The sequence below is a fragment of the Rhincodon typus genome, chromosome 10 (genome assembly GCF_021869965.1).
Source record: "Rhincodon typus isolate 14 chromosome 10, sRhiTyp1.1, whole genome shotgun sequence".
Lineage (NCBI taxonomy): Eukaryota > Metazoa > Chordata > Chondrichthyes > Orectolobiformes > Rhincodontidae > Rhincodon > Rhincodon typus.
In genome coordinates this window covers 41,517,126-41,530,981 of record NC_063341.1, presented here as the reverse complement: position 1 = coordinate 41,530,981, position 13,856 = coordinate 41,517,126, and the positions used below count along the sequence as shown (strand labels likewise).

The window sequence follows — 13,856 nt, the reverse complement described above, 5'->3', positions numbered from 1 at the left end:
ACCATGAAGCTGTCATCAGTCAGAAAATTCCTTTTGGTCACTAATGCCAATTGGGGAACAAAAGCTGTCACTGGGAGTAGCATCAGGCATTCCTGAAAATGTAATGCCAACCTAGCAGAACTACAAACACGCTAAACAGGAGAAACAGTGTGGTTAAGGACAGAGGCACGTGACTAATTGCTGTGCTAACTTGGAAGGAGGCAAATTCTGCTTCAGATCACAGAATCATACAGGGCAGAAGAGACCCTTCGGCCCTGCACCAACTAAAATACTATAAATTTATACTAGTGCCACTTTCTAACACTTGGACCACAGCCTTGAATATAATAATATTTCAAGTGCTCATCCTAGTACTTTACAAAGGTTGTGAGGTTTCCCACCTCAACTACTATCCCAGAAAATGTATTCCAGATTTTCACCACCCTCTGGGTGAATAATGTTTCCTCAAATCCACTCTCAACCTCCTGCTTTTCATCTTAAAATTACTCCCTCTTGGTACTGATCCTTCACCTAAAGGAAGTAGCTGTTTTCTATCTAGTCTTCCCACACCCCTCAATCTTATACACCTTAATCATAAAACAATAAAATATAGGAGCAGAATTAGGCCATTTGGCCCATTGAGTCTGCTCTCCCATTTGATCATGGCTGACATGGTTCTCAATCCCGTTCCCCTGCCTACTCTCTTTAACCTTTGATCCCCTTACTAATCAAAAATCTATTGATCTCTGTCTTAAATAAACTCAATGACTTCGCCTCCACAGCCTTCTGCAGCATTGAGTTGCACAGTTGATCTCAGTTCTAAAGTGTCATCGATTCACTCTGAGGCTGTGCCCTCCGGTCCTAGTCTCTCCCACTAATGGAAACATCTTCGCCGTGTCCACTCTACCCAGGCCTCTCAGCATTCTGTTAAGTTTCAATAAAATCCCCCATATCATCCTTTGAAACTCCATTGAGTACAGACTCAAAGTCCTCAACTGCCCCTCATTTGACAAGCTCTTCATTCCCAGGATAAGTCTCCTCTGGAAGCCTTCTGATGTCAGTTCATCCTTCCTTAGACATGGGGCCCAAAACTGCTCACAATATTCCAAATGCAGTCGAATCAGAGCCTTTTCCAGCCTCAGCAGTACGTCTCTGCTAGAACATAGAACATAGAACATTACAGCGCAGTACAGGCCCTTCGGCCCTCGATGTTGTGCTGATCTGTAAAACCAATCTGAAGCCCATCTAACCTAAACTATTCCATTATCATCCATATGTTTATCCAATGACCATTTAAATGCCCTTAAAGTTGGCGAATCTACTATTTTTGCAGGCAGGGCATTCCACACCCTTACTACTCTCTGAGTAAAGAACCTACCTCTGACATCTGTCCTATATCTATCACCCCTCAATTTAAAGCTTTGTCCCCTCGTGCTAGCCATCACCATCCGAGGAAAAAGGCTCCCACTGTCCACCCTATCTAATCCTCTGATCATCTTGTATGTCTCTATCTCTTATATTCTAACTTTCTTGAAATGAATGCCTGATGAAGGGTGTAAACCTGAAACGTCGACTGTCCTGCTCCTCTGATGCTGCCTGACCTGCTGTGTTCCTCCAACTTAACACTGTATTGACTCTGACTCAAGCATCTGCAGTTCTTGCTATCTCCCAACGACTTAGCACTACTTAAGTGCTGGCCAGTTGCATGCAGTGTCAGGCCAGATTTTCCTCCTCTCTAGATGGGTGAGCAGCAGCCAGGTCCCAAATCTGTGTTCCACAGTCAGCCTGTTGTCCTTGCAATGGACAGGCTTAAATACTGGCCCAGTCAGTGATGTCCACATCACATGAGTGAATTTTAAAAATAAGATGGTAAATAGAGCTCAACCGCTTCTCTCTCACTGCTCAGCTGGACATTGGCACAGAGGTTAGTACAAGTATTCCCATGTGAGTTTTGCACATTCTCTACCACATCAGGGTAACCAAACAAGTAACATTGGCTCCTGATCACCCTGGCAAATGCAATACCATTAATGCATGGCATAGTTGTATAGGGACGCTTGTAAAGAACCTTCCAGCCCCAAGGGTGAGATGGGCCTATACATCTCACTGTGGTGCAAGTGGGAAAAGTGAGGGCACAAATGACTTAGGGAAGAAGAGCTTATACCAATAAATGTTTGCCAGAGGAAGTCTCTCTCTGCAGACGTTTCAGAATAAATCAGAGTTGAACCAGAACACGACACTCCTCCTTCAGCAGGAAAACTTGGCTTACCTCCACTGGAAATGAAAATCTAATGGTTTCTATAATGTGTGCTCAATCGTCAATGTCAAGTATACTCCTGGGTGACAAGTTAAAAGTCTAACAAGTGTCAAACACACCCCGGGACCCTTCCACATGACCTTTTTTTGAATACAGTAATGAAGCTCGTTCTTAGTCTCAGCAAAAGTGTGGTTGTCTGAATCAAGGGCCACCCAAAACAGACAGCACACAACCATTCAGCAGTTTGCTAAGTTGATGATTCTTATTCTTATTAATATTCCCCTGTAAATCCAACTTTTGAATCATTTTTGTTGAAGTCTGAACCTACCTGCCAACAATCATCAGCTCCAGTTCAGTGGCATTTGACCGAAATCTCTGCCAGATGTCCATGGTGAAGAGTGTGCTGCTGCTGTTAAAGATTGAGGTGAGTGAACTCATTAAAGCAGCCATCAACACTGCTATCATTAGTCCCCTCAAGCCTGGTTCAAAATAAACAAAGAAAATAAAAGCAGTCATTTTTAAGACAAATTTTTTTTTGGTGCAGGGACATGTGGGGGAAAGGGAAACAGCAGCCAACAACCAGAACTTCTGACTTGAAACCCACAAATCTCTATAATGTAAATTGACGCCAGTGATAATCTCATTAGTCACTTACCAAGAAATGCAAGTGATTAAATCCTATAATTACTGTTATCATTAAGAGATGATCCGCTCAAAAATGAGCAATCCACCAGCCCAGAGCAAAAGGGCCAGATTTTTGTCACAGGGATGTGTGTTGGGAGTCGGCAAATTTTTCTATTCCCGTGATCTGATTGCACCCTGGGAGAAGCCCACCCAATCTATTTTCATGATGGGGAGGTGTGAATGGGCTGGAGGTGGGTCCATCCTCAACAGAGATGGGCCTGAAGTGGCCACAGAAGTGAGTGGATGGCAAAGCAAGAGGTTTAGAAAGCTCAACTTCCATTTACTAGGTCATTGGCCCAGTTGTAGAGGTTCTCTTGCCTTCATGATCTGCCCCATGCAAGCCCCACGCCCATCCATATCTCCACGTACAGTCCAAGCTCCTTCCATTACCTCTCAACTGGTTGGTTTTTTTTTAGTCATTCAGGGAATGTGGACTTCACTGACTAGGTGAGCATTTACTGCCTATCCCTAACTGCCCTTGAGAATGTAGATTCCTTTGGAACTGTGTAAACAAAATCTTGTTGGAACGAGTTTAATGGCCCTTCTTGGAACTCAACCAAGTCGATATAATTGAACCATCTGGAAAAATACAGATGTTTGGCAATTTGCTTAGCCAGCCTAAGTTGAAGCAGTTGCGAAATGGCCTAATTATGAATGCTTGGCTGAGTTCCAAGAATTACTAATGGACTCAGTTCAGCTGAGATTTATCTAATCCGCTGCATAGGGGAGTGCCATTTTGTGTAAGCAACATCTTTATTACCTTGTAAAACCTGATTTTTCTTTGAAAAGCTTTTTCAAAGCATATATGTTTATTTAGATAAGATTAAGAGCTGTGCATTTCAAGTTTCCTTAGTCCAATGAGTGTTTGAATGACAACTTTATGAGTAAGAGGGATTAGAATTTTTAAAGGGAGTGCTGAATGACTAAGTTTTCTTTTGGTTCATGATTAAAAACTGAAGATCCCCCCTTGGCCCGTTTCCAAGTCAGGATGGTAATTAGCTCGGAGTTAAATTGGGGATTGTAGTTGTCCCATGTATCTACTGTCCATGTTCTTCTGGACTGTGATTGTTATGGGTTTGGAAGATGATATATAAGGAGGCTTTTCTGAATTCTCTAATTTCTGCAGTGCATCTTGTAAATGTTTATTGCTATTGGGCTACTGGTTGCAGTGGTGGAGGAAGTGAATATATGTGGATGCGATTCTAATTAAGCAGGCTGCTTTGTCCAGGATCCTGTCAAACTTGTCAGTTGTTGTTGAAGCTGCACACATCTAAATAAATGGGGAGTATTCCGCCATACTCCTAACTTGTGCCTTATAGATGGTGGATAGACTTTAGGGTGTCAGGAGGTGAGTTACTCACTGCAGGATTCCTAGCCTCTGACCTACTCTTGTACTCAAAATATTTAAATGGCTTCTGATCAATGATAACCCTCACGATGTCAATGTTCGGGATTCATTGATGGTAATGCCATTGAATGTCAAGTGCCGATGTTTAGATTGTCTCTTATTGGAAATGGTCATCACCCGGCACTTTTGTGGTATGAATGCTGTTTGCCCTTATCAACCCAAGTCTGGATTTTGTTCAGGTCTTGCTGCATTTGAACATGGACTGCCTCAGTCTCTGAGGAATTATGGATGTGCTGAACATTGTGCAACCATCAGTAAACTTGCTCACTTCTGACTTTAGGATGGAGTGAACATCATTGAGATGAAAATGGTTAGGCCTAGGTCACTATACTGAAAAACTCTCTGGGACTTTCTGTGTTTCAGTGGTAGTGTCCCTACCTCTAGATCAGGAGGTCCAGGTTCAAGTCATACCTATACCAAAGGTAATAATAACATCTCTGTACAGGTTGCTAAGAAACTATCTACCCTGAGGAACTCCTGCAGAGACGTCCACATTGTTGGGTAAATGTTGGTTTTTGTAGCCATACAGGAACAGCTTGACTAAGAGTGCAGCAAGTTCTGGAGCATATGTCTTTAGTACTATTTAGTACTGGCAGGGTCCATAGCCTTTATAGTGTCCAGTGCTGTCAGCTCTTCATTTGCTATTACGTGGAGTGAATAGAATTGGCTGAAAACTACATCTCTGATGTTGGAGATCTCTGAAGCAGGCTGAGACGGATCATCCAAATGTCACTTCTCGCTGAAGATTGTTGCAAATGCCTTGCCTTTTACACTGATGTGCTGCACTCCCCCTTCATTGAGGATGGGGACATTTATGGAGTCTCGTGTTTCAGTAAGTTAATCGTCCACTACCATTCATGACTGGATGTGGCAGGATTGCAGAGCTTAGATATGATCTGTTGGCTGTGGCATCACAGTTCTATCACTTGCTACTTATACTGAGCTTGGTAAAATGTTGCAGTGATTCTCACATATAGTCCATAATGCTATCTCTGTCACCAGTGGGAGAGAGAGATTAATGTGGTGAATGGGGTGCCAACTGCTTTGTCCTAGATTGTATCAAACCTCTTGAGTATTAGAGTTGCATTCATCCAGGCAAAATGGACTGTATTCTATCACACTTCCGACTTGTACCTTGTAGATGGTGGGACAGCTTTAGTAGGTCAGGAAATGTTATTAGCCACTGAGTTTCTAGCCTCTAGGCCACTCTTGTACTAGCAGCATTTATATAGCTGATCCAGTTAATGTCTGATCAATGCTAAACTCAGGGTGTTGAGCATTTATAAGTTTGAAGTAGCACTGTCCATTGGAAGAAATGTCCAAGGGCCCAATCTGATTAATCTGATGCAACAGTCACCAAAAAACAAGGAGTGAAATAGCTGCAGGCTGGAATAGAGGTGGAAATTGTCCAGCTCTATTTTATAACTTGTTCAAAACATTTCCACAGGGTAGTTAAAATTCATCCTAATAAATCTCTGATTTAAGTGTTTGACTCCTGGCAATTAAGCTTATGTTATTGATTTTGATGTTTTCGGAAAGTTAACTGAACCCACTGAAATTGCCCAAATAGCAGAGGTCTTTCCATTTGGAATCCAATGGTTTTATAAATTCTACTTTTGTGGAAAAAGTCTGAATAGAGCGTGCCTTGGAGAAAAAAGGGAAGTTAAGTCATCCTGTGCCAATTGCAAGTTCCCCTCTGAGCCACTTACCATCCTGACTTGGGAATATATTGCCATTCCTTTAGTGTCACTGGGTCAGAATCCTGGAATTCCCTCCATAAGGGCATTGTGGGTTAACTTACAGCACATGGACTGCAGCGGTTCAAGAAGGCAACTCACCACCAACTTCTCAAGGGTGACTAGAGACAGGAAATAAATGCTGGCCCAGCCAGCGATGCCCACATCCCATGAGTAAACAATAAAAAAACAGTGAGCTACAGAGTCAGACTGAACTGCATGGTTTGGCTGCCTGACTTCTGTTGGAAAATTGACATCTTGCTGTGGTGGTGCATAACCTGGTGGAAGAAAATAACTTTCAGAACGATGATACAAAATATATCAATTATGAATTAATAACAATAGTTGACGATTTCAACAACTTTGCCTGTGGAAACACCAGGCAGTGGATGACGAAACAACTAAACAAGTCTCTACATTCATACATATGAATTTCTGGAATTAAAAGATATGAGTACACACCTACAGGCATGAGTTCCATCACCAGTTTGGGATACGCTATGTTTGAACATCCGACTCTGGCTCCACAGACAGATTCACACACGTTAGGATCCACACAAGCTACCTGATCTGGAAAAGGTCAAATTAAATTTACATTGAAGGAAATATGGTCGGTAAGAGCGTTTTCTTTACTCTTAAAAACAATTCAAAACCACAGAGCCTACCTTCAACCTTATTTGTGTTGTAAACTTCTGAGATATCCACTACTCTGCTGGTTTCGTAGAGCTTACCGAATAGGGTTTACTCTCGGGAATGTGTGTTCACAGCATCTGGTATCTTTAAAGATGGCTTCTGTTGGCGCATGTGCACGAGGGCCCAGATGATGACAGTCCATAGCAGGGATCTCAGTTACCTCTGTGCCATGTGACGGCGATGTCATGAACGCTCAATATTGAGCTGAGATTCTAGTTAATGTTCGCCATCAAACTGGAGACACAGCGGCTTGGGATGTTGGAGGGGGCTGTCTGAATCCACGAGAAGGCCTTCCAATTTCTGGCTGAACCCTAACTAAATTACTGCTCTATACAGGCATAGAGTCATTTCTGTCTGAGAAAGAATCAAGTTTCGTGCAATCCCCTTCTACTATGCCGCCAGTGTCAAGATGTGACAGTGGAGACACTAACTAATCCCAGAAATCCAAAATAGAAACAATTGTATTTGCATTCAAATGATATAATACTAACTGCTATTGGATGGCTGGCAGAGCCTAATTTCATATTCCTGTACTTTGAAACCTTCATGATCAGAATATTTAACATCGCCAGGACAATCTGGAGCTTCCCCTGTGAATGTATGGATTCAGCACCATCCTTAATACAGGCAGCTGCCTCACTGTCACTTTGAAGTGATGACACCCACAATGCTCTAATTCTGCACATACTCATATGGTGCTGCTTCTAAATGTAGTGTTAGCCTTTTTTCTCTAAAATGCAACAGCTGTATAGTGGGCAGCACAGTGGCTCAGTGGTCAGCACCAGGGACCTGGGTTCGATTCCAGCCTTGGGCGACTGTCTGTGCGGAATTTGCACATTATCCCCGTGTCTGCATGGGTTTTCTCTGGGTGCTCTGGTTTCCTTCCACACTCCAAAGACGTGCAGGTTAGGTGGATTGGCCATAGTGTCCAGGGATGTGTAGGCTAAGTGGATTAGCCATGGGAAATGCAGGGTTGCAGGGATAGGGTAGGTGTCTAGGTGGGATGCTCTTTGGAGGGTTAGTGTGGACTTGATAGGCCAGGTGGCCTGATTCCACACTGTACTGATCCTATATCTGAAAACGACATTATTTGTCACTTTACTAACATAGATTAATTCTTGGATTCACAAGAGCAATTAGAAATCTGAAGAACCATTCTATGAAAGGCAAGTATTGAATTCTGAAATTGTGTTAATAATCATTTTGAAGCAAAGCCTTCTGTTCTTTTAAGCATCAATTTTATACATACCTGGGAAAAGTGCTCTACTAATCATGCCTGGCCAAACAATAAAAAACATAGGCATCATCTTCAGGTATCCTCCAAAAACTGACCCTGCTTTAGCATGAGAAAGGTTTCTTGCTGAAAGGGACCTCTGTACAATTACCTATTTATGAAGAGACAATTGAAAATAAATGAAATCAGTTCACAAGGTGTCTTCAATTATCATCTCATTAAGGGCGGCACGGTGGCTCAGCGGTTAGCACTGCTGCTTCACAGCGCCAGGGACCTGGGTTCGGTTCCAGCTTTGGGTGACTGTCTGTGTGGAGTTTGCACATTCTCCCCGTGTCTGCGTGGATTTCCTCCCACAGTCCAAAGATGTGCAGGGTAGGTGGATTGGCCATGCTAAATTGCCCATAGTGCCCAGGGATCTTTAGGTTAGGTGGGAAAGTCATGGGAAATACATGGGTAGAGGAATGGGTCTGGGTGGGATGCTCTTCAGAGTGGGCAGTGTGGACTTGTTGGACCGAATGGCCTTGCCACACCGTAGGGATTCTACGAAAAATCTATTAATCATAGCAGCAAAGGGAGGGGGAAAGAGGAGCATTAGGGAATTATATGATTAGGGGTACAGATAGCATTCATTGTAAACAGGACTGAGAGTCCCACATGGTGTATTGCCTGCCCAGTGCCAAGATAAGGAAGATCTCAAATGGGTTTGAAAGGATATTGGACTGGGATGGGGAAGATAGTTGTGGTCCATGTTGGGACCAACAACGTAGGCAAAAGTAGGCAAGGCCCTGATTAGGAAATGTCAGGAATTAGGAACAAAGTGAAAGAACAGAACCTCAAGGTTATAATCTCTGGATTGTTAGCCGAACCACATGCAAATTAGCATACAGATAAGAAAATTAGGGAAGTAAGTGAGTGGCTAGTGAAAGAGGGGTTCCATTTCATGGGCAATGGCATCAGTATTGGGACAAGAAGGAACTACATCATTGGGATGGGTTCCACCTGAATCAATGTCCAATGGAAAGGTTAAATAGGGTGGTCACAAGGACTTGTAAATGGGGGTGAGGGCTCAGGGACAATTAATAAAATATCAAAGTCAAGTAAAAGATCAGAGAGAGTGAAGAAACGGTCTGGAGTCTTGCTTCAGCTATGGCAGGTAATGGCAAAACTGTAAGAAGAGTATTTGATTAAAACAGGTTAGGAAAATAAACAGATGAATAAAACATCAGTGCTGAAGGACAGGTTACAGCGAATAGCCCAAACGAGAGTTCCACGTACAAATACATGGAGTGTAAGGAATGAGTTAAATGAGCTGCAGGCACAAATTCAAATTGGAACTTATGATATTTTCACCATTACGAGACATGGCTGTGAAATGGTCAGGATTGGGGACTAAATATACCAGGTTAAAGGTTTACAGGATGGGGAGGGGAAAGGTAAAGGAGGTGAAATAGTCTTGTTAATTAGAAATCAGATTACTTCAATGGTGATGGCAAAGTATTCAGTGGAGACTGTATGAGTGGAATTGAGGAACAGTAAAGGATCTAAAATTGTAATAGATGCTGTATATAAACTCCCTGGTAGCACCTCTGAAGGGTTAGATTGTATAAATGCAGAAATCAGGCAAGTGTGTAGCAAAGGTAGATTATTAGTGGGCGGGGCGGCGGTAGGGTTTCAACTTTAACATAAATTGGGAGAGGCAGATAAGAACCTGTCAGAAAGGAGGTGAATTTCTGGAGTGTGTCCAGGAACGTTTCCTACAGCAATATGTGCTGGATGCAACAAGGGGAGAAGCAATGTTGGATATAATTTTGTAATGAGTAATGAGCCAGATTTAATTTGTCACCTAAGTGTGTGTGACCATTTATCAAATAGTGATCATAACATGATCCGTATGCAATGCAGAATTTGAAAGTGAAAATCATGAATCAGCTACTAGATTTTTAGTTTTAGGTAAGGCTGACTTCAGTGAAATGAGACACAGACTGTCCACAACAAACTGGAAAGTCTGCTAATGGATATAACAACTGATAAACAGTGAACGATGTTTAAAGAAACATTTAACACAATACAAAATCAGTTTGTACCCAAGAGGGTAAAACTCCACTTCACTGAAGAAAAACGGCAGTAGACAAATGAAGAGTTGAGGAATGGCATGAAACTAAAAGAAAAGGCTTACAAAAATGCAAAAACAGCACACTTCCTGCTGAATGGGAAAGGTACAAAGACAAGCAAAAGGCACAAAACAGCTCTTAAGAGCTTTTAAAAGGCATTCTGAAAGGAAACATCAAAATCAATATGAAGAAATTTTATAGCTACATAAAGGAAAAGCAGGTAATCAGGAGCAATGTTGGCCCACTAAAGACTGAAAGTGGGGATATTGTTAATGACTATGTGGAAATGGCAGTCATGTCAAATTATTACTTTGCCTCAGTATTCACAGTAGGAAAGGAGGATAGCTTGCCGGAAATCCTAATGAAATTAATAATGGATCGGGAAAAGGGATTGAATAAAATTAATGTAAGTAAAACACCTGTAAAAAGGAAAATAATGGAATTAAACAACGACAAATCTCCAGGACCTGATGGCTTCCAACCGAGGCTGTTAAAGGAAATAAGGGAGAACACTGTAGACGTCTTAACTATAATTTTCAGCATTTCCTAATTACTGGAGTCACCTTTCTGGATTGCAAAATTGCACATGTCACTCCGCTTTCTAAGATGGGAAAAAGATGAAAATCTATGAATTGTAGACCAGTTAGCCTAAACATCTATATGAGGAAATTGTTGGGGTCTATAATCAAGGATAGGCTAACTGAACAGCTTGAAGATTTTAAGTTAATCAGGGAGAGCCAGCATGGACTCATGATAGATAGATCGTGTCTGACAAAACTCACTGAATTTTTTGAGAAGGTGACTAAGGAAGTGGACGGGGGAATGTCTAGGCAGGTTGTTGATACGGACTTCCAGAACACATTTGATAAATTCCCACACAATAGACTATTAAGTAAAGTAGAAACCCATGGGACTAGGGGCCGAATTACTGACATGGCGGGAAAATTGGTTGAGTGGCAGGAGACATTAAAGTAGGAACAATGGGTAGGTACTCAAATTGGCAGAATGTGACCAGTGGTGTTCCACAAGGATCTGTGTTAGGGTCTCAATCATTCACATTATTTATTAAGGCTTGGATAATGACATAGGAAGTCATATATCCAAATTTTCTGATGACACAAAATTAGGCAGCATTAGAGACAGTGTAGATGATAGCATAAAATTACAAAGGGATAGTGATAGACTAAGTGAATGGGGAAAACAGTGGCAGATGGAGTGAATTCTGGACTGAAGAAGGATAGATCAAGGTACTTTCTGGATGTTATGAATTTAAATACTGCACATGTCCAAAAAGACTTGCGAGTTCAGGTCCATAGATCTTTAAAATGTAACAAACAGGTGCAGAAAATTATCAGGAAAGCAAGTGGAATGCTGGCTTTTAAATCTAAAGACTGGAGTACAAGGTTTTAGAAGTTATGCTGCAGTTACACACAACCCTAATGAGACCCTACTTGGAGTACTGTGGGCAGATCTGGGCACTACACCCTGGGAAGGATATATTTGCCTCTGAGAGAGTACAACATAGACTTACAAGAATGGTACCTGGACTTCAGGGGTTAGGTTATCAGAAGAGATTACACAAATTAGGCCCATTTCTTTAGAATTTAGAATTAAGGAGTGATCTGATTGAAGTCTTAAAGATATTAACAGAAAATACAGGGTAGGTAAAGGTAAAAAATTTCCACTAGTTGGGGATTCCAAAACTAGGGAACATAGTCTGAGAATTAGAGCCAGACCGTGCAAGAGAGATGTCAGGAAGTACTTCTGCACACAAAGGGTGAGACACGCTTGGAACTATCTTCCACAAACAGCAGTGAACACAGGATTAGTTGTTATTTTTAAATTGGAGATAAGGTAAATTTTTGATGAGCAAAAGTATTAAGAGGTATGGGAAAAGGCAGTTATATGGAGTTAGGCCAGAGATCAGCCATTGAATAGTGGAACAGGCTTGAGAGGCTGAGTGACTTACTCCTGTTTCTATGTTCCTACCCCAAAATATTTATTGTAGTAGGAGTGATTTTCTATTCCAACTACAAAATTCCTGAAAATGGGCAGTTACATGCCAGTTGAAATAGGCAAACCAAATGGGCATTCTACAAGCTTTGCACCAGTTCAGAAACAACTGCAGGCATTACTTAATGGGCAATAAATGCCCTAAAGCAGTTCATGGAGGCACAAACAAGTGAGTAGATGAGGTTAAATGAATTGTGAATTTAACAGTATTGACAGAAGACTTTATTTCTGTGACTTTCCTGCATGCAGGCACAGTAAATTGTGACATAATAGGTCTCTACCATTGTGTAACACTATGATGGAAACTCTCATTGCATTTATTTGCTCTTTGTTGTTGTTGCTTGAGGAATTATTCTAGGCAAATTACTATTTGTCATTGTTAATCCATTTTCTTTAAATGGGTTAGCATTTCCACGAAGACAAAAGAAAAATGTCAGGTGTGGAAAATAAGCACGTGCACCTTAGCATCACACAGGTTAATTTCACTGCCAGCAGAATAGCCATTACTCTCAGTGATAATAATGGACAAACGTTTAGCATCACGAATATATGCTTGTTAAAATAACAGGAATGAAATGTAAATACATTCAGCATTCAACTGCTGCAATGACCTGCAATAAGTTCTCGCATAACAACTGGCAGAAGTAGACAAACAGGATAGATTGAGCTCTCTATCAGTGGTGACGGTAGTCCAGTTGAATAGTTTTGTAACGATCAGTGCAACATAGAATCTTGACTTGTTGCTACACACTCCCACTCATAACCAACAGTTTGTCCCTTCACGAACAAAAACAGAAGTTGCTGGAAAAGCTCAGCAGGTCAGGTAGCATCTGTGAAGAAAAAATCAGAGTTAACATTTCGGGTCTGATGACCCTTCCTCAGAACATTGCATTGACCATAACACAACTATTCAACTGGACTCCAGTCACCACTGAGGAAGGGTCACCGAAACGTAAACTCTGATTTTTTTTTTCTTCACGGATGCTGCCAGACCTGCTGAGCTTTTCCAGCAACTTTGTTTTTGTTCCTGATTTACAGCATCTGCAGTTCTTTTGGTTTTTATTTAGTTTGTCCCTTCAAACTTAAGTAAGCCCTTATTCTCTCACAGATATGCAAACACTTTGTGTTATAAATGGATTCATGGGTATGAGGGTTTATAACAAGTTAAAAACAAAAGGTGGTTAGAAAATGAGGAAAAGAAAGAAAATTGTATTAAGTAGTCCGTAATATTGACTGTATAATTAGTTACCACAATAATTTCCAGGAATAGATAAAGTGGTCAAGTAATTCAAAATCTAAAATTGCTATCACATCTTCCTGTCTTCAGGCTGATGTGGTTTACCTGATCAGTGCACCAGCACCATGTAGCAAGCACTGTAAGACCGAATATGAGCCCAGGCCAAGGGATATCACCAGTGACTGGGTCTCGAAACATGTGGAAAGCATCAGCACGTGGAATGTGACACGTAGTGTTTGGCACAGTAACGTTAGGAATTGCCTGGAAATACTTCTCCACCAGTCCTGAGTACCAACCAACTCTGTGAAAACCTGGATTCAAAAAAGATCCTTTTTAGTGCTCCATACCATGAGGATTCTTTCAGGTCATTCATACATTTCTTCTGTAAAATATATTAAAATTACATTAAAATAGAATGAGGGCTAATATCTACAATACTGTCCATACTTGTGTAAAAGCTGATCTTGTGAAACTGTTGAGTGCATGACTTTTGGTCCAAAATAA

The 13,856-nt window shown here is 41.4% G+C and overlaps 1 protein-coding gene across 3 annotated transcripts in view; it reads right to left on the bottom strand.

Annotated features, from left to right (window-relative positions):
- Positions 1 to 13,856, bottom strand: part of slc5a9 (solute carrier family 5 member 9) — an 85,355-nt gene that overhangs the window by 18,873 nt on the left and 52,626 nt on the right. For all 3 annotated transcript variants that reach the window (XM_020530822.2, XM_048602366.1, XM_048602367.1), the window contains 4 exons: positions 13,458 to 13,663; positions 8,007 to 8,142; positions 6,527 to 6,634; positions 2,565 to 2,715 (listed from right to left, as the gene is read on the bottom strand). In XM_020530822.2, the coding sequence (XP_020386411.1) occupies positions 2,565 to 2,715; positions 6,527 to 6,634; positions 8,007 to 8,142; positions 13,458 to 13,663 (601 nt within the window). The remainder of the gene's footprint in view (positions 1 to 2,564; positions 2,716 to 6,526; positions 6,635 to 8,006; positions 8,143 to 13,457; positions 13,664 to 13,856) is intronic.